Below are 21,827 nucleotides of genomic sequence, written 5' to 3'. Positions count from 1 at the left end.
CTGCAGCCTACCAGGCTCCTCCATCCATGGGATTTTCCAGGCAAGAGTAATAGGCAAATTCAGAGAGATAGAAGCTAGACAAGTGGGAACTCCCACCAAAGCTTGTGGGAAGGGGGAATGAGGATTGACTGCTAATGGGTATGGACTTAATTTCTGAGTGATGGACATGTTATAAAACTAAGTAGTAGTGATATTTGCAAAATATTGTAATATACTAAACACCACTGAATTGTACACTGTAAAATGGTGAGTTTTATCCATATTTTACAATTAAAAAGAAGAACGAGGATTGCATCAGTGACACTTTATCAACCCTTTTCATGTGTTTATGGTTTGTGAATAGGACTAGGTGTTGGGATGAAAGGGAAACCATCTTGTTTGCAATTAATGGCTTCTGTAGGTCCCCAAAATATATACATAAAATATATTATTGTTTTATCATGCTGCTGCTGCTGCTAAGTCGCTTCAGTCTTTTTTTTATCATAGATTATATTTAACTTGTACAAATATATAAATTATGTTATATAAATTATATAAATATATAAATAATATATTCTACAAAAAATATTTGTAGAATATATTACTGTGTGTGCTTAGTCACTCAGTTGTGTCTGACTCTTTGCAACTTTGGGCTGCAGCCTGCCAGGCTCCTCTTTCCATAGGGATTATCCAGGCAAGAATACTAGAATGGGTTGCCATGCCCTCCTCCAGGGGGTCTTCCCAATCCAGGGATCAAACCCAGGCCTCCCACATTGCAGGGGGAGTCTTTAACTGACTGAGCCACCAGGGAATACTGGGGTGGGTAGCCTATCCATTCTCCAGAGAATCTTCCTGACCCACAAATTGAACTGGGGTCTCCTGCCTTGCAGGTGGATTCTTTACCAGCTGAGCTACCAGGGAAGCCAGAAATATATATAACCTATGCAGGGGCTTTCCAGGTGGAGCAATGCAAGAGGTGCAAGAGATGTGAGTTCGATCCTTGGGCTGGGAAGATCCCCTGGGGTAGGAAATGGCAACCTACTCCAGTATTCTTACCTGAAAAATTCCATGGACAGAGATGCCTGGTGGCCTACATTCCATGGGGTCACAAAGGGATAGATACAACTGAGCAACAGAGCACATAGATACATTTTAATACATGGATTATATGTACTTCTATAATTATATATATTTTAGAGGTCGGGGTAGAAGGTCAGGGCTTATGCATGTCATCAGAACCTGACCATGCTGGCACCCTGATCTTGGACTTCCAGCCTCCAGACTGTGAGAAATAAATGTATGTTGTTTATAAGCCACTCGGTTAGTTATAGTATTTTGTTATAGCAACTCAAACTGACTAATACACCAAGTTTGCTTCTGCTGGTCAACTCTAAAGTGGTTTAGAAATGAATTTGTTTTCTCATCTCCTCCCCATAGATTTCTCAATATAATAATTTTCTAGGGGATATCTTAATCATTTGGGGAATTTTGCTTACTGTTTTTGTTTACATTCATAACAAAAATTTCTGAAAATGTAAAATATAGAAACTACTATACTATGCGATAGTGATTTATTACTATGTAATAAACAACTACATTTAGACTGATCATAAAAGTAAAAACCAACACAAATACCCTCATTTTCTAAAGAAATATATCTTTATTGACTTTTTCCATTTTCTTACAAAGCAGTTAAAATCTCATGCTTGAACCTGCATGCTGTTCAATGTAACGGTGGCTGTCTCCTTATGAGACTGTCAGTGGAGCTGTGGTAAGTTTCCTTAAGCACCACAGAAGACAATCATTGCGTGGTCCCACTTTTCCAGAAAAGAATCCAAGTTTCACCAGAAAGAGTATGCTTAGCTCTCTTGAAGAAGACCAGTTTAGTGGATTAATGTCTAATTTACATACAGTAAGAAAGACAACCTTTAAATCTTTACAGATTAAATGCCCACTTTATACCATGGTGTAATTGTTTGAATTATTTATGAGTGTACAGTATATAGATGTAGATGAACTAGATATGTCTATAAATAAAATAGTGCTTTAAGATAACAATATTCTTTGGCTGATTTAAATGCCTACAGTGGACTCTTTAAAAACACTAAAATGAAAATGGCCCCACTATTATTGTCAGTCTTAACACTGAACTAGTGCGGAAGGTTCCTATACTGTTGACTGTCAGCATCTCCAGGTCCACTATATATTCTCTTGGTCCTGAGAGCGACTTCACCAGCACAAGCATTGCACTTACAGGACTTGTTTGCTAAAATGAAAGAAAAATGAGGGAGTGAGAGAATAATTTTTCCTCTATTGGAGTTTCTATTATTTGTGAATACACTTCCTTATAAGAATTAGGGGAAGAATTCTGAGGTAGGATTAAAGTCACTACTTAGTCCATTCTTGGTTGTAATCCTTCTTGAATCTTGTCTCTTGCCCACACAGTCATTAGTTTCAGATACAGGGACATGCTTTTTTCATAGTTCTTTGTTTTCTTTCATCTCTCTGTGTTAAATTTTCTCTTAATTTTTATTGAGTAGTTATATCAATAAGAGACTGCAGTTCAAGTGAGAATGACTCATTATAGAGACTGCAGTTTATGTGAGAATCTGATATTTTTTTGACTGATAAAAAAAGTTGTCACCTTTCACTTCTCACCATTGTGGATCTGTTTATATTCTAATACGTGAAGAGATATGTAAATAGTTTTAATAGAATGTGGAAAATGCTAAGACATGCGGGGATATGCAGGGTTACATGAAGATACATAGAGGCATATGTATGTGTATGTGTTAGTTGCTCAGTCGTGTCTGACTCCTTGTGACCCCATGGGTTGCAGCCTGATAGGCTCCTCTGTCCATGGCATTTTTCAGGCAAGAATACTGGAGTGGGTTGCTGTACTCTTCTCTAGGGGATCTTCCAGACCCAGGGATTAAACTCGGGTCTCCTGCATTGCAGGCAGATTCTTTACAATGTCAGCCACCAGGGAAGTCCATATAGAGGTGTATACACACAGGGAAAAAGAGAGGGACTCTGAAGCATTAAGGGAAGGCCTTTGATTGCCTGAGGACAGTCACCAAGAATAATTGGGAGTTTTGTAAAGAAGGATGTTCTGGAGAAGTGGATGCAGTTTCATTTTAATGGACAATATGATGGGCACTGGAGACTCCAGAGAGATCAGTTTGGACAGGCAGGCAGGTAGATGTGTGGATCTGGATGCCAAGAGGAGGGCAGGGATAGAAACAATGGATTAGGACTTTCGCTGTCACTTCAACTGTGTGTGTGCTAAGTTGCTTCAGTCATGTTCGACTCTTTGTGACCCTATGGACTGTAGCCTGCCAGACTCTTCTGTCCATGGGATTCTCCAGGCAAGAACACTGGCATGGGTTGCCATGCCCTCTTCCAGGGGGTCTTCCTGACCCAGGGATGGAACCTGAGTCTCTTATGTCTCTTGCACTGGCAGGCGGGTTCTTTAATACGAGCACCACCTGGGGAGCCCAGTCACTTCAACAGATGGACATTAAACCAGGGAGAAAATGTATGATAATACATGATACATGATAATACTGGGTCTGGGAGAGGCCAACATTTAAGGATGGGCAGAAGAGAAGCCATTGAAAGAAGCTGAGAAGAAATAGATAATTAAGTAGAAAACAGATGAACAGCAAGAAGTGCCCAATAGAGCAGGGGAGGATGAGGGTGACTAGGACTAAAAATGCCTCTGGATATAGCAGTATGGATGCTGTTGGTGGCTTTTTTACCAGAGCAATTTCAGTAAGGTAGTGGGAATAGAAGGCAGAAGAGTAGGAAGTGAGAAAGTAGAGATTGTGATTACAGACTATGCTTTAAGAACCTTGGCTAGGAAGGGAGAACAGAGAGAGGAGGCAACATCTAGAGGGAAAACAAGTTGGATATGTAGGAGGTATATTAGAATTTAATAGGGTAAGTTCCCAAAGGAAATGGAATGAAGAATACAGGAGTGAGTTGGCCTTGATGGATAGAAATGAAAAAAGTTTGTCTTTGGAAAATTCAAGCAAGAAGGATAGAAAGGAGACACATGGAGTTAAATTTGCAAGGGATAGGATGTTAAGTTCAAATAATTCATGACTGTTGGTTTCAGTGGTTTCAGAAGAGTAGGAGGTGAGTTCACCTACTGAAAATGAATGGTGACTACTCCATGGACATGAATTTGAGCAAGCTCCAGGAGTTGGTAATGGACCAGGAAACCTGGTGTGCTGCAGTCCATGGTGTTGCAAAGAGTCAGACATGACTGAGCAACTGAAGTGAAGTACTTAAAGAGTATGGGGACATTTGCGATCAGCGACTGAAAAGAAGGAACAAAAGAAAGTAATAGGATTGTTGAGTATACTGAGGACACATCTGAAGACTTAAAATATTACCAATCTGTGCTGACAAGGTGGGTATGAAAATAGATATGGATTATGCGATTGATCTAGGGTTGCTGGACAGGGAGTGGAAGTGCTGATCACAGTAGTTCAAGGGTCCATTAGGAAATTGATAGGCTATAAGAAAATGGGGGGTGAAGGGTCAGAGGACTAACAGCACTTTGAGGGAAAAGTGAGGGCATGAAAGAGAAGGAGAATCAGTCCCTGAGGGGATCACTGGAGACTAAGATTCCAGTGTGGAACTGCTCTGCATGATAAAAGTGTCCATCACGTGGCTATGGGGTGGTGGCAGAGTGACATGAAGCTGAAGTTCATGGGGGATGACATGGCCAGAGATTTGTAGGCTAAGGTCCTGGATGACTATAATAGTGACCAATTCTGAGTGATCTCACTTATTCCCTACACACTCTCCCCGAGTGAGCTCATCCATAGCCATGGCTTCAAGTATGACATATCTGCCAGTGACTTTAAAGCCTATACTATGAATTCCAAGCTCACATATCCAACACCCTACTCAGATTTACTTGGAAGTCTCAAGGCAACCAGTACTCCATATGTCCAAACTGAACTCCTTGGCTTCCTCTCCACACTAACTCCTTCTTCCTTATCTCAGTAAATGGCCCCATCATCTATTGTTGCTCAAGACAGAAACTTGGAGGTTATCCATGATGTTTCATTCTCCTTCACCTTCCCATAAAAAACAGCTTACCAAGTCATGTAGTTCTTCGTATATCATCATTAATCTGTCCACTTCTTTTGGACACACTGCTACTACCCTAGTCCCCCATCTTTTGAATTAATGGTCTCTCCATTTCCATTTTTGCTCCACTTCAATCCAGGCTCTACAGTGTAGCCAGGGTTGTTTTTATTTTTATTTTTTTAATGAAAATATGATAGCAACTCCTCTTCTTGAAACCCTTAGTATGGTTTGTCATGTGTTATGTGATATAGGCCCTGCTCATCTCTCCAGGCTTCTCTCAAATCACTCTGCCTATAGCACCTGGAGTTGTAGATCAACTTGTCTGCTTTTTATTCCTTCCATTTGCTAGTCTCTAACTGCTAGTCTTCAGTTTAAATCTACTTCCAGGAAGCTCCCAGACCACCACTACCTTGGTTAGGGTTGACATGTAGTGTACTCATGAGGAATTTGCCATGTTCAGTTGAAACATTCAGCACACTTGTAAACATCTGTTCAATGTCTTGACCATAAGACCCACTGGGGCCAAAACTGGTTTGGTTTTATTCACTGCTCTATCTCTAGAACCTAGCATGGTACTTGCCTCTTATAGGTAACAGTGATACCTTGAAGGTGTTGACTGAATTAATTCATTCATTTAAAAATATTTTTGAGCACTTGCAAAATGCCAGGTACCATTCATTCTATGTGCTGTGCATGGAAAAGTGAACAGATAGACAATGTTTCTGCTCATTGCCCTCACATTATAGTAGGTGACATTGACAAATAAATATTATGGAAGGTGGTGCTAGGGGTTATGAAGAAAAATAAGTCTCAGTAAGGGAGGAAAGATATTGGTTGGTGTGGGTGAAGGATGGTATTCTACCTTCAATTTCATGTATTACTTCTTTTTAATGTGTTCACTTTTCTAAGGAAGAAGATTTTCTCAGTATTCTCCCAAAAGGAATATAAATAAAATCCTATATCCCTCAGATTCTTTCAAGGATAAGGTCCAGTCTTATGCTTCTCAAGAAATTGTCTTTAACTCCTAATTCTTTGATGTCTTGGGCCATGGAATTAAACACAGTTAAACACTGCTGCTGTTTTCGTAGATGTTAACTATGCCACAAAGTAATATTTAAAGCTCTTTGATATAAGGAACTGTATATTACTTACAGTTAGCATGGAACTGAGCATATAATAAGTGTTTAATTAATGCCTGCTGATTGTAAATGTCCTCTGCACAAGTGGAATTTCAATAAAGACATTTTGTAGGATTTTATACAACTACTTTTTGAATTATGTGATAAGAAGTAGTCTTGAAATATCTTTTTATTTTAAATGCTTCTTTTTGTTTTTCAAATAGTAGTATTTAACTCTGGGATTATAAAAATTGACAATGTTTTATATCATTCATTAAAAGGGCTTTTACTTGAGAAAAATACTGTATTTATGATAAGTGCACTGATATGAATCATAAAACTTTAATAATGCCATGTTTATTAAAAAATATGCAGGAACTTTGTATAACTATTTGTTGATACTCCTAGGAAATTTTTTTTCTTAAATTATACCTGAGTCCCAAGTGGAAAATTATTTTTAAATGAACCTATTTTGTTGCCATGAGTTATAAATAATGTGATTTCTTTGGGCTAAAATTATTAAATTGATATTATCTGAACTGTGTGAAGTTTCTTTAAAGTAAATTTCTTATAAATATCTATTATATCTCAAATTTAAAGCATCAAATGTTAAAGAAGTTTATTTTTAGTTATTAGAAAAAAGAATAGTAACAGATTGTATTTGGGTTGGGTTATTCTCTTCAGAAGTTGGTCATGAGAAATTAATCATTTTTAATTTACTGGCAAAGAAACAGAATCACATAATTCTAGAGCTGGAAGAGAACTTAATATATCAAAGAACAGGATAAATGTGTAAACATTAAAAATCTGTAAACTTTACCACAAGGATGAATTTCCCAATTTACTTTTCATATTCTCAAAATGAAATATTGACCTTAAAATTTGATTAAAAATGAAGAGTGCCCAAAGGAGTTTTGAGAAAATTGTAACTGGATGAATAACATCCTTAACATGAAACAGTTACCGTAACTCTGCAAATTGGTTGGTGGGGTGCCATCATTTTCACATGAAGTGGTGAGCCATATTTAAAATGTCAGAATTTTAACCTAAAATGAACTTGCTAAGATTTTGCAGGGGGACTAGAAGACTGAAGCATTGGAGTCAGGAAGATCTGCTGGGAAACCTTTGGAGGGATTAGAGAGGTGCTAAGAGCCAGTTTAAAGGAAGAGAGTCAGGGACATGAGGAAGCAAAGATAACACAGGGGACATTGTGAAGAGAGAAATGGCAGAATTCAGAGAAAGATTTCGTATAGGCAATGAAAGAAAAGGAAAACATAAAGGTGACCTCACATTGTCTTCCTGGAAATTTGCAAGAATGGTACAACTTACTGGTTGTATACATGGTAAAAGGGTGGGGGGTTGGGGTCACTTCTCAGATACTTCTGGGTCTTAGTTTTGGTGCAAATCTTGTGAATGTAGCAATAAGGAATTCAGGGTTTTGAAAAGTTCTGTAAGAATTAGTTTTTCTATGTACAATTAAATAGCTATCACTGATTTGTAGTATCTATTTAGTGTGTGTGTGTGTGTGTGTGCAGGCAGGCTTGTATTTTGGTGATCACATATAACTCTGTTAGAGTCTGTAATTTTTATCTCAGTGACTTTAGAGAAGCTATTTCATCTCCCTGGGTCTCACTTTTCTGTAAAATATGGAGATAAATATTAATCTTACTAAGTATCAATATTACTAAGAGGATTATGAGATCATGCATACAGGAAGGCCTTACACCATGCCTGCACATTAAAACTTTTTAAATGTTGGCTTTCTTTCCAAGTGAATTACTATCAAACAACAACAAACTTGAACCAAGTTTGCTAAGGTTGCCCTCAGGATACTTACTCTTAGGTAGAACTCTCCGTTTTCATTTCCAGATTTAATCCGAAAAGTGTTGATAGTGTTGGCATAAATGGTTGTGGCCTGTATTTGGAAGATGTCTGATGGTACAGACCTATCAGATCGAATGCTCATGTATTTGTAGACGATGGATTGAGGAAGTTCTCGGCACATTGCATTTGAGACTGGGCAAACACATCGGCTGCAGAGACAAAAGTATTCACTGTTAGGCTTGGTAAAATCAGAAGATTCTCAGTTTCAAAAGTTCTGGTTTTTCTTACTTCTCTGATGTTAGAACATAGGGATCTTGACAAGGATTTCGTGGGTAACAACGGAAGCCGCCATGATAATTCCAACACATTTCATCTTCCCGACATTCATTTGTGGTCTCACACTCATTTATATCTGTAGAGATGCAGAGTCAAAGAGTTTACTGATATAAGTAAATTGCCTAAGTGGCAGATGCCAGTTTGCCACCAGAAGGAAGTATATGAGAATCTGGATTGTTTAATTTGATTTTAGACCTAAAATTTGGTGGGACCTGAATTCATTGCATTTAATTCAGAACAGATGTAGTGAAACCATTCTCAACTGATTAATATGTGTCATTTCATTGTATTTTATCAAGCATCTATTATTCATCTGTTGAATTAAAAGCCAAATGCTAGGCCATTGACTTTGCTTAAATAAAAGTGAAAGACACCACTTCTTGGGGGATTAGAGAACGCTGAAGGAAGGAGGAGCCCTCTCAACTTGGCCTAGAAAAAGTGGTGGTTAGATAGGATTTTTATCATGGGGGTGGGGAGGGCCTTCCAGGGGGAGAAAGCAGCAAACAAAAACTCTGGAGATGGAAGTTTATTATCAGGCTCAGGAGCTTGAAGAGAGGGAAAAGCTAGAATGTGGTTTCAGTAAGTTGTAACATGCTGCTGGATAGTGGGTGCTCTGGGAGTGGGTTACACTGTCCTTAAGAAGCTGTTTACAGGAAAAGAAATGCAGCTATGAAGCATTCCAGCATGTGAAAGTGAAAGTTGCTCGGTCGTGTCTGACTCTTTGCAACCCCATGGACTATACAATCCATGGAATTCTCCAGGCCAGAATACTGGAGTGGGTAGCCATTCCCTTCTCCAGGGGATCTCCCCAACTCAGGGATTGAACCCAGGTCTCCCACATTGTGGGCAGATTCTTTACCAGCTGAGCCACCAGGGAAGCCAAAGAATACTGGAGTGGGTAGCCTATCCCTTCTCCAGCAGATCTTCTCGAATTGGAAATCTAACCGGGGTCTCCTGCATTGCAGGCAGCTGAGCTACCAGGGAAGCTCATAGAATGTGGCTATTTAAAGATCATGGGGAAGAAGAGGAATTAAGGAAAAGGCAGTCAGCAGTGAGAAGCAACCCAGGAAAACGCAGTTCAAGGAGGTCAGAAGAGAAGAGAGTCTCAGGAAGGAGGGTTGTGGAAAGGTCAGGCTGGACAAAGACTTAAGTTTAGACATGGGAATCAAGAGTTCCCAGATAACATCTGAGAGAATTTTCTCCAGAGAACCATTACATTTACAACAATGACAAAAATTATATTACTATGCATAACCTTATGTATGCCTCCCTTTACATTTGAATAGTGATAAGATTTTATCCGATATAAGTCTTTTCTGAATCATTCCTTCCACACAATCAGATATTTTCATTCATTAATTTACTTATTCCATAAATAATTTGCTGAATTCTTGTTAACAAGGCAGTCATGGCCTAGTTGCTGGGATGTGATCTCTTTCATCCCTCTGAATTCTTATATCTCATTTTTGCTCTTTTGGGGCCTTTATTGGTTTCTGCTTTGCATTATTGAAATCTGCATGTTTGTTTCAATCCTTCTATTAGTTTGTAAACTCCTAGAGGGTAAGCGCCATTGTGCACATCTTTTTATCCCTTTATCACATAGCATGAATGCACTGGAGGCACCTGGATTTTAGCAAATATTAAACTGAATGTGAGAGTTGGACTGAAAGCTGAGCACCAAAGAATTGATGCTTTTGAACTGTGGTGTTGGTGAAGACTCTTGAGAGTCCCTTGGACTGCAAGGAGATCCAACCAGTCCATCCTAAAGGAGATCAGTCCTGGGTGTTCACTGGAAGGACTGATGCTGAAGCTGAAACTCCAATATTTTGGCCACCTGATGTGAAGAGCTGACTCATTTGAAAAGACCCTGATGCTGGGAAAGATTGAGGATGGGAGGAGAAGGGGATGACAGGGGATGAGATGATTGGATGGCATCACTGACTCAATGGACATGAATTTGGGTAAACTCAGGGAGTTGGTGATGGACAGGGAGGTCTGGCATGCTGTGGCTCATGGGGTTGCCAAGAGTTGGACACGAATGAATGACTGAACTGACTGAAACTGAACTAAGTTGCACCGACTCAATGGACATGAATTTGGGTAAACTCAGGGAGTTGGTGATGGACAGAGAGGCCTGGCATGCTGCAGCTCATGGGGTTGCCAAGAGTTGGACATGACTGAATGACTGAACTGACTGAACTGAACTAAGTTGCTCTTCACACAACATGCGGAGATAGTGAGAAAGTTATCTCTATTTGGCATGAAGGAAAAACAAGTAAGGGTTAAGTGGCTGACTCAAGTGTATACAGATAGTGACAGGCATCTTTCCACCACAAGGTACTGCATCCTCTAAATGAGAATAATTCCATTGTTTGTCTTTGGAGAAAAAATTTTTTTTTTAGTTTCCAAACTGGCAAGAGCTCTCTGGAACCCAAGAGGAGACTGGAAAAGCCATGCAGTTTCCAAGAGTCAGTTACAAAAAGTATCTCTTTTGGACTGGCTGTGGCTAAAGAAAGACCTTAGATTCCTCGGAAGAAATCGCAGCTGACTTGTCCTTTCGATATTTTTTACTTTTTTGAAAAATAAAGATGCTGTTTAGCTACAGGACTGGTTTGTTATATGGAGTTCAAAAGTGGCAAAAGGAAACTTTATGTAATAATTTTATTTATTACTTCCAGTAATTTACAGCCTAGCATAATCAGCTCCTTAATCATTTTGGAGGGTTTTTCAGAAATGATTAATAGTATTAAAATATTTCATGAGTGTGTCTGTGTATCTGAGTATTCTCTCTCTGTTTCCCTTCCTCACCACTGTCCCTTTCCCCTCCCCACACCAACCAGCACATACACAGAGAATTTTCATTTTTGCAAGACTGTGGAAATGAGAACAGTTATTTCATCCCCCAAATAAACTTTTTAGGGGAAGGTGAGAATCGAAACTCTTTTGGTATTAATTTAACCTGTGGACTGTTGGGAAGGAATGCTTTCAGTTGGGTAAACCAATTGTTTTATACCTTAAAAGAATGGTCTCTTTCACAAAAAATGTTTTAGTTTAACAAATATTCTTCAAGATATAACACTGATGAATCCCTTATTTGCATTTCACCTTTCATCCTAACAGATATAAATGTTTCCATAAAGTAGGCAGGTAACTGAATGTTAACTTGTCTTTTGCAGGGTATCAAGTCTATTTACAATTAGAAAAACACATAGATATTTGTTTGAAGGGCTCCAGAGAAATTGGTTAGGATAACCCTCTGGCTAACATTTTCCTGCATGTAATATTCATGTTAAAAGTCTCAATTAGAGTTCAGAAAATAAAACCTCTGGAATGCAACGTTTTTCCACAATTAACATTACAGAGTCTCTAGTAACCTTGAAAGGGGTAGAAAGATGTTCCTTGTGTAATGAACTACATTCTGATTATGCTCGTGTTTTGTGGTTAGATTCTAGTTGAATAATCACATGCATGCTATAAAGCATCAGGTAATAGATGTTCCTGTGAGTTAATATTTCCGTGCAAAATCATGATGCAGACTCAGAATCCTGTCTCCTTTCCGAGATATTTTCTTTTCTTAACAAAATTTTATTGTCCTTCTAGAAAAAAAATTTGCTACTGGTAATTAATATTTCTAGGTAAATTTCATAAAAACACCTTGAATTTTCCAGGCTTTATAGTTTATAGTTTTTCTGTGTATTATTCCGTTTCATTCCCTCAACTCCCTTTATCAAATGAGAAAGTTCAGGCTCAGAGAAGTCTGATAGTTTGTTAAAATTGTATAGATAGAATGTCATATAGCTGGGTCTTCAACAGATTTTGTGTCTTCAAATTCAGTCTTTTTTTTCACTTATTTATATAAGCATGTGTTTGTACCAATTTATCCAGGATTTTCAAATCTCTCAGAGAAATTCTGAAATCATCCTATGTAGGGAGCTGTATCTTTTCTATCTATATGTCACTATGAAGATCACCTGAATATTTATTTTAAAACTGGATTTAAAGACATTAGCTATTTTTGGATTAATAGTTTTTTTTTTTTTAACTGAAGAATTCAGGCACATTTAATACACATGATGCTGACTTTGTCAACACTTATTACTATCCAGTTTATAATCCTAGTGTTTTAGAGTATTGAGATCTTTTTGAGATACACCTAACCACATTAAGCTTATGTTCTATACTGAAATTCATGGCAAAATATTTTAATAATTGAATAATTTTTGCTGGATGATTAGAAGATGTATATCATAGGAATTATGTAGGCTATTTAGAAGGCATATTAATATTTTATTAAAATTATTTCTATTTTAAGAAAAAATAATTACTTTAAATTTCAAAGAAAGATAACACTGAATATCCTTTTTATGAGGTGTGCATGTCTCACAATCAACAGGGGAGAAAAGAGCTCAAATTGTAAAAAACGAGAGTCTGTGTAGAGATTCCAATACTTCCTCCCTGTTTTTCTTGGTTAAAACTTAACAGATCTGAAAACAATAAACTTACCCTGACATGTTCTACCTCTCACCACTTGGTATCCTTGGGGGCACATACATGAGAATTTCCCAGGTTCATTGACACACTGATATTGACACAAGTAGCTCGAGGTTCTGCATTCATCAATGTCTGTTGAACCAGACAAAAGCAACAACATAGAGTTGAATACTTACATGTCATTATTTTGGTATTTTTTTTAAAACATTGCAATCTCTGAAACAGAAATGTAATACTTTATAAGAGGCTCAAATGCAAGTTCTAACAATATCAGCTTATTTCTCATGGAACTTCACAGAGCAGAGAATTTTCTTACCATCAGTTTTACTCAATTACTGCTGACACTTTGGCAAATCCTGGAACTAACCATCCTAGCTGAGCAGACTGAAAGAAGTGGTTTGTGGTTGATGATCCTCGTGTTGTGCTTGGCAGACCCACCCTTGATGCAGATTCATATTTGCCTTCTCAGAAATTGGGTGGCTCTGCTTCCAAGTTCATCTGAGTTTTGAACTCCAAGTTCCATCCCTATGCTAGCTTCTAGAGGTTGATGCCCTGGCAGAAGGCTTTGCATTTCTCAATGGTGCTGTTCTTATAGTTTGCTCAGAAGGGCAGAGGCAGCCGTCCAGGGCCAGCCCCTTTTGGTTTTGAGTGCAGTGGCATGATGGGAGGCCTCTCTGTGTAGGGTGTGATCTTTGTGGCCCCAAGTAAAGCTGGGACAGTTTGTGAGGAAGTCAAGAGCGTGAAGTGTCAATGGCATCCCTCAGGATGTCTTAGGCCATTTGAAGTACACAGTGGAGCGAGCATGTGCAGTGGACTCTGATTGTGATCCCTCTAGTTAAATGGCCCTCTTCTTGATCATGTGGAGAGTGAAACGAAAGCACCTTAAGAAATGTGCCCTGAGCACGCAGTGGCAGGGATGCCTAGAGGCCAGATCTTTTGGTTTCTATTCTAGTGTTTCTGACATGCAATCAGCTACTTTTGAACTTAAATATGCCACTAGTCCCCTGGAATTTTCATTAGACACAGAATTTGATTCAGTAGGTCTGGGCTGGGGCGTGAGAGTCTACAATTTCACAGGCCCCTAGGAGGTGCCAGTTCTGCTGGCCCATCACACTTGAGAAGCAAGACACTAGAGTACCTTTGCTAATTATCAGATCCAGCCTACATCTAGTATTTCAATTATTTTTTCTTCTTTCTTTTGATAACATACTAAAAAGACAGTATTATAAGTGAACTAAGTTAACTGGATTTTAGAACATAATAAAAATTTGCTTTCTTAAACAGGTATATACTCGGATAAAGCAACAGCAAAGACAGGAACTGTACTATTACTACCAATTATTTGGATAATATTTTACCTTCACAGTTGAGTCTGTCACTGCTTAGCTCATATCCTTGATTGCACTGACAGATGAATGAACCAAGAATGTTGTAGCATTGCTGAGCACATTGATTGCTGGCATCACATTCATTTATATCTGAAAGGCAAGGTCATACACACTTATATATTTATGTCTTTAAACATAGTCTTGCTCTTTTGTACCTATGTCATGTGATGATAAGTGAGTAATTCCCTAACTGGATTCTTTGCCTTGCAGAAGCTCACTGGAGAACATCCATTCAGGTCTCATATTTATTGGAACAACTTCAAACATCTGTCATGTACTTTCAGAAATACCAGAATATTTTTTTTCCTGGGAATGACAGTTAGTTTGGTGTTTGATGAATCTTTCCAAAAGAATTTAATGATTCTAATAAATATACATTCCAATATCTATTTTCTTTTATTGTTAAAATGCAAAATGCCAAGTCTATAAATAATTGATATAAGACACATACTGATACGGTCTCTCAGCATGCTGTAGTGAAGATTTATCTGTGCTATTTACTACTTTTTAAATGGGTCCTGTTAAATTCCATTACAATTATAACATAAGCCTTTGAGACCCATACAGAGTTTTGCAATGCTCTAAGGCACTGAAAATATTGTGAAAAGGCATTTTTCCTGCACTAGATTTTTTCCATGTCATGCCAATCTTAAAATTGTGTGCCGTGACATTGCATTCTGAAAGGGTAGAAGAAGCATGTGAAAATCAGATGCACTCTAAGCAGAAAGTTTATGTATCTGAACTTGTAGTAACCCCTTTGGCACCTTCAGTGTTTGTATCACACACTGTTGACTAACTGGTATGTGTATATCAATTGATCTACAGTTAAAACCTTTTTTGATACTGTCACAGAGGAGAACTAAAACCAAAGTTAAAATTTTTTTTCCATTTACATCTTGATGTGTTTTTAAAAACCAGATTGGTTACTGTCTTTTCAGCTATGTGGAAGTTGATGGAAACCATGAATATAGAAAACTGGAGATACTGCTGGGAAGACAGAAATTGGTTGGCTGTTTCCAGAAGACTTACCTACACAGGTATAGTTGTTTGCTGCCAACTGAAACCCAGGATTGCACTGGCAATAAAATGATCCTGGTGTGTTCACACATCTTTGGTGGCAATATGGAGGGATGGTGCATTCGTCTACATCTAGGTTATTAAGCACACATGCAAAGAGAACCAAATTACCGACTATCCAAATTACTATTATTGATCTGTTTAATCTCAAGTTCTCAGCAGAGCATTATCTAGAAAACCTGGAGACCTCATTTTAAAAGTAATTATTTTTCTTTTTAAAAAACTGGGGTGTCTGTGCTTTAAATATACTTTTGTATGCTCTCTGTAGCTAATGAAATGTTAAGAACAAAGACTTCATAAACCTGGCTGGATGGTTGAGATTTAAAGAGGGAAAAGTAATTAAGACTATTTCACATATAAGTGAGAATGTAAGGCTGGGAATATAAAAGCTTATTTATAATTAAAGAAGTAGAAAAGAACTACGGAAGAATTGAGGTATAGTATAAAACTAAGAAAGGAGGCTGTTGCTTAGCGGGTGACGTTGGTGAAGTCACTCAAATGTTCAGTAGTTCATTTTTTCTTCCGTATAATGTAGACAGTAATGCTTGCTATGTGTATCTTATGAAGTTTCTGTGAGAATCAAGTGAAAGAATGCTGTGGAAGGAATGGAATACTAAACAAGTTACTTTTTGAGAGTGCCCTTCTGACACACTGATCAAGTGTTCCAGCCTGTGTCCTTCTCATATAAATATTTCCAACTATAAAATGCTCAATTGAGAACTTGCAGAATAGAATTAATATTTTAGAAGCATAATAAAATTTCATTAATTTACAACTGTACACTTTGTGACAACTCAAATATGGCATGTGTAATTTAAAATAATAATTATATACTTTCAATGCAATGATACTATCTTATGGGAAAAATGAAAACAAAACATAACTTTATGCTGAACTCTTCTGGTATTTTAATAACTACAAGTGTGGGAGGCAGTGTGCTTAAGTAGGTAGTGTACCACGAGGTAACCTGAGTTTAATTCTTTGTTCCGGCATTTACTACCTTGGTCTTAACCTCTCAGAACTTCCACTTCCTCTTTTGTGAGTAATAATACAACAATGTGGTAGGGTTGTTGGGAGGATAACATGAGATGATACAGGCGAACTTCCTTGCACAAAATAGGTAAAAACAAATGGAAGCTATTATGAATAAGCTGCAAATATATGTGATTTAACTTGAATATTAAATAAACAATAACAATGTTCACATAGCTTCCCTCCTAATTTATTTAGCTGTCTGATCAGATGTCATGTCAGGGAGGCCATTTCTGTCCATCCATATAAAATAACTTCGGCTCCATTTACCCCTAGTCCTGCTTTATATTTCTTTGTAGCCAGTGACACTCCCTGCCATTGTGTTATGTGTTTATTTGCTTCTTGTCTGTCTTCCTCACTATAATGCATGGCAAATAATATCCATTTTCTCCCCTTGAGGTAGAGATAAAGTATTTTTTGTCTGTTGTGTGCTTAATACCTAGAATAGGGTCTGGCACGGTAGGTGCTCAATAAACATTAGTTGAATGAATGGAAAGTTCATACTAATTAACAGCTGTTGTGGCACAGTTCTTCCTAGTACCTAGTATCATAGCCAGGTGACAATATCAATAGCTAAGTTATGTAATTGGTACTTTCTAATAGCTCCACGAGGGCTGTGATTCTATAAAATCTGTTTGTTTACCACAGTGGTCCAGCACCTGGCACACAGTAAGCCCTCAATAAGTATTTGATGAATAAATGGTGCATGTCTTTTTAACAAGTAAACATTCATTGAACCTTTGTTATTTGTTAGCATTGTAGTTGGCAATGTAGGTTTATACTGCTAAACATATGATGATGATCATATGTATATTCTACTCCATCTTGTATGGAAAACAGGCATGAAAACAAATTATTGTATGGAATTATAAGATTAAAAATAGAGAAGTGTACAAGAGATAGAGGGAGCACCATTCCACGTGACTTGCTGACCACTGCTGGTCTATTTGGACCAGTCCACAATGAATAAATATAGAAATTGGAAGCATGTGTTTAGGAAGAGCAATTTGGTGTTACTGCAACATTCCTATTGTACTCTGCAGAAGTACTGATCTATAACAGGCTAGAAATTTACAAAAAGAATCCATCAAAGTTTGAGAATTACTGGCATAGAGGAGGGAGTGACTATATTTGGGGAGATATGGAACACTTCCCAGAGGAAGTGACTTTGACCTGGGATTTAAGATTTGAATAGGAGTTTGTCAGAAGTGCATGTCTCTGGTACTGAAAGCTTATAAAGAGGTAGCAAAGTGTGACACTGTGTGATGTACTGGGGAACTGTAACTCGTGGGACAAAGCTAAAGTATAATTGTTTTGGCAGGAAAAGGGTGTTGTTACAACAGAGTTGGGCGAGGATAAGATGGGGAAGACCTTATATGCTGTTTAGGAATGCAGTGTTGATTCTGGGGGTGAGGGGAACAGCAGGGAAGTCACATGATTAGATCTGAATTTAAGGACATCTCCTACCATCTTATAAAGAGCTCTAACCATATGGTCCATTTGCTTTGATTCTTCCCATAGTAGGCTGGGTTTGTTCTTCTTCTATACTTATTATACCCTCAGTTGTTTATTTTCCTAATACAATGGGCAAAACTTTGGTGCCTATGACTTTTTCCAAACAATTTTCTCCTAAATCACAGCTTCAGTCACTGCAAATTCCTGGTCCTTCATTAGAGACTGGACTAACTAGCCCCAGCACCTAGCAGAGCCTAATGGCAGAGAGAGCAGGGCCAGGGCCTATGAAAGCTCAGAGTGGACACCCTGACACCAACAGCTTACATTCATCGGTGAAAACTGAATGTGGCGTTGCCTGTCCCCAGACATTTTTATCCTCTGTTCCTAAGAGAAAATAAGAACTCTTCATTGAGTTAATGGTACAAGGAAGTATGTAAGTCAGTGGACGGAGGGAGTCAATTACAGAGTTTCATCCTAGTGCTGGGCCTCAACATTGCACCCAGAACACTTGAGTTGACTTCTTATTTGCCAGCCTCCCCATATTGTGTTCTTCCAGTCATTCAAAATGCTTGCACTGAGCATCTCCTTGGCTGGCAGACTTCAGGGACTGGGGAGACAACAATGACACAAACCAGACCTGGCCCCTGCCCTCAGAGAGCTCAACTAGAGCTCTCAAGGAGGGCTCATGTGTTGCAGTTCTAGTACTGGAGCCACTTGTAACATAAAGAATGTTTAGTACAAGTCTGTTAACTCATTACATAATGATGGCACACAACTATTCAACCCAGGACCAGGCACCATTCTAAGCATTCCTGCACATGAGCTCTTGAGATAGATAGGGGCTGGTTTTATTTCCACAGTGCAAAGGAAAGAAGTGAGACACAGAGGATTTAAGTAACTCAAAGTGAGTTAGGGATGGAGCTGGGATTTGAACCTTACTATTTGCTCTATAGAGCTTCCCAGGTGACTCAGTGGTAAAGAATCCACCCGCCAATAAAGGAGATGCAAGAGATACAGGTTCCATCCCTGTGTTGGGAAGATCCCCTGGAGTAGGAAATGGCAACCAGCTCCAGTATTCCTGCTTGGAAAATTCCATGGACAGAGGAGCCTGGTGGGCTACAGTCTGTGGGGCCACAAAGAGTTGGACATGACTGAGTGACTGAGCATACACACAACACACATTTGCTCTATAAGCTATGTTACACTAAAACCTAGTGAATGAAGCCCATAGCATCAGTGTTTTAGAGCTAGGACACCAAATAACTAATTTAAATGATTTTCCTCTTTGCTTTTGTGGTCTCACTCATACCCTAAATTTCTGTTTTTGCTTAGTCTAAGACGTAACTGACACTTTGATATCCAGAATATGCTTAACCTATAAAGTTGTTTTTTTCTCATTAATATGGAAAATGGGTTGGTAGTCAATGAAAGAATAAGCATTATTATTCTGCAAATAAAGATGAGTGCTTTGATTTGAAGGCCTGAATATTAAACAATTAAGATGCTCCAGACAGGATTTGGCTCACTGCACTGTTGTACTTACCTACACACTGCTCTCCTCGCTTCTGATACCCGGGAGGGCATTGACAGGCGAAGGAACCTCGTAAATTGATGCACACTTGATCGGCTCTACAGTTGTGTGTCCCTGCAGTGCATTCGTCTATGTCTGATAAAGACACGCAGCACAGAAAGAGTTTGAGTCGACTGTGGAGATGTTGGTATTTCCTCCATCTTTTTTGCCATACTTTTCTTAAAGAAACCAAGTTTTCACTCTATTCTTAAAACATTACTCTGTAATACTGTTTTATTGGAAATGCTTAAAATGATAAATTATTTCAAATGTTCAGAAAGTAATTTCATAGATGCCACTGTATATCACTTATTAATAGATTTAACAAATGCTAACATTCTGCCATGCATGCTTCAGTTCACTTTGTTTTGTTAAGAAATAAAACATTGGAGCTGTAACCAAAGCTTTACTTCTTCTCATCCCTTTATTCATCCATCTACTACCATCCTGGTAGGCGTGAATCCTTCCTTGAGATTTTTTTTTATACTTTCATTGAACATATATGCACCCATTAGCATATATAGTATTGTTTTGGGTGTTTTAAAATGTTAAATTGTATGATCCTTGCTTTTCCACTCAATATATCACATTTGAAATAATTTCTAGTGACCAATCTCTAAAAATCTGCCTAATACCTAGGTAAAAATCAAGTTTTAATATTATGCATTGCTTGTTGCTATTTTTTTTTTTCATAAACTTTAGCATAACATGGATGAATAAACTTTTCATTGCAGATTTCAAAATAAAAGGGATTAAATTTAATCATATTTCTCTAGGAGAGATAGGCTGGTGTAGTTTAAAATACATATTTTACCAAAGCATTTCACATCTTGGAATAATTTACTAAATGTACCTTAAGGAGTAGGTAGATTTAGTTCTAGAAAAGTAAAAAAAATGTTCAGTTTGAGATCAACATGTATATGCATGGCAGAGTCCCTTCACTGTTTACCTGAAACTACCACAACATTGTTAATCGGCCCTACCCCAATACAAAATAAAACCTTGAAAGTCTGGGGAAAAATATGATGTGGATTTGTGTGTGTGCACTCATATTGGAATAACTTATAAGTGAAATTTAGTTCTGACTTCTCCACATCACCTTTGCATTCATTTGAATCTCATATTTATGAGGTTAAATAGCACAGATGAAAAGATTATGAAATATTGGCATTCTTCAACAACTGAAGACTCTAAGCTTCTTTCAAAAATATCTAAAATTTGTAATTCCTAGATGACAGATTTTACATAAAAACTGAGAGAGGTTTTGGGGTATCTGAATCATCACTGTGGTAGACCCATGGAAGTGCTTTGGAGGAAATAGTGGGCCAAAAATCAGTACTGAAAATGAACCATCAGTAATTAGAATTTATTCCTAAATCCTGCCTTCCCTTTAAGAGGCTCAGAGAGTAGCCCCGGGTGTGTTGCCTTTCATCTTCCTTTATTTTCAAGCATAATTGCTGCACTTACACTACCCAGCATATTAATGTAGGAAGCTCAGGTTATAAGAGAGTTGTCCTCAGATATCGGCTTTGGTTAGCTGGGTGTGGAAAAGACAAGAGGGATTCTTTCCAAGAGAAAGAAGGAGGGGAGATAAAGAATCCCCGAGGGGTGCCTGGCTGTTTATTGGATAATAACCTATAAAAGCATCTACTTACATAATTCTTATTATATGGGTTTAAAGTTCTGGCAAAATTTTTGTTATTATTTTAATGTCTGTTTTGAAAATTTTTATTGCTATTTTAAAATCAGTGATTACAACTCTGTCCTTTCTAGGTACTATGCAAAGGTACAGCAATCTTTCTTTGAGATTATCTGCTTTTTGTGTGTGTGTCTTTTATTATTTTCTCATATGCACTTGATGAAAACATGTCTACTGGGGTTTCTTCAGAGCTTTATGACTCGCTAATACAGAAATGACAGCAGAATTCCTATTGTTTTATGTCAAGAACATTTGCCAGCATTTGCAGTGATAACAGCCCTGAGAGATACAGCAATGTGAGATTCAGATGTGGCAAGTTTCCTCAGTACATGCTGGCGGAAGATCAAGGGCTTAGGTTGGCTGTTACATTTTCTAAAGGAGGCCTCACCAGTGACTGTGGCTTTTCTTTCTGAGACATCCCTTTGCAAACTGCCTCCACCCCATCGCATTCCTGATGTGATTTCCTTCCTATTCGGGTTTTTTTTTTTTTTTTGTCTTTCAGTTCTCTTTGATAAATAGGCTAACATTTCCAGTGGAATTAATATATCATTAAATAGGTTTCAAACATAAAAGTTGTGCTCCCTGGACCAGTTCTTTTTTAAGAACCAGGTTTGTTTACCTTCTAAGAAGGATAATTTAATAAAAGTATTAGGTGAATTAAAGTAATTTAATTTAAAAAAACCCCAAAGCAAATAAAATGCCACCATCTCTACTGCCACTATATTCCTTTCTCTGTCAATAACAAACAAAAC

General features: G+C 37.9%; 1 protein-coding gene across 3 annotated transcripts in view; it reads right to left on the bottom strand.

Moving 5' to 3' along the window:
• Positions 1-1,722: 1,722 nt before the first annotated feature.
• EFEMP1 (EGF containing fibulin extracellular matrix protein 1) overlaps positions 1,723-21,827 on the bottom strand; it is a 70,121-nt gene continuing 50,016 nt past the window's right edge. The window contains exons 5-11 of one of the 3 annotated variants that reach the window (XM_068975530.1): positions 19,350-19,472; positions 15,272-15,391; positions 14,213-14,332; positions 12,867-12,986; positions 8,316-8,439; positions 8,041-8,236; positions 1,723-2,245 (exon numbers count right to left, since the gene is read on the bottom strand). In XM_068975530.1, the coding sequence (XP_068831631.1) occupies positions 2,084-2,245; positions 8,041-8,236; positions 8,316-8,439; positions 12,867-12,986; positions 14,213-14,332; positions 15,272-15,391; positions 19,350-19,472 (965 nt within the window). In that variant the 3' untranslated portion in view covers positions 1,723-2,083. The remainder of the gene's footprint in view (positions 2,246-8,040; positions 8,237-8,315; positions 8,440-12,866; positions 12,987-14,212; positions 14,333-15,271; positions 15,392-19,349; positions 19,473-21,827) is intronic. The other 2 variants (XM_068975539.1, XM_068975546.1) reach the window with 2 other exon arrangements.

Source organism: Capricornis sumatraensis, chromosome 1, assembly GCF_032405125.1.
Source record: "Capricornis sumatraensis isolate serow.1 chromosome 1, serow.2, whole genome shotgun sequence".
Classification (NCBI taxonomy): domain Eukaryota; kingdom Metazoa; phylum Chordata; class Mammalia; order Artiodactyla; family Bovidae; genus Capricornis; species Capricornis sumatraensis.
This window is presented reverse-complemented; position numbering and strand designations above follow the sequence as displayed.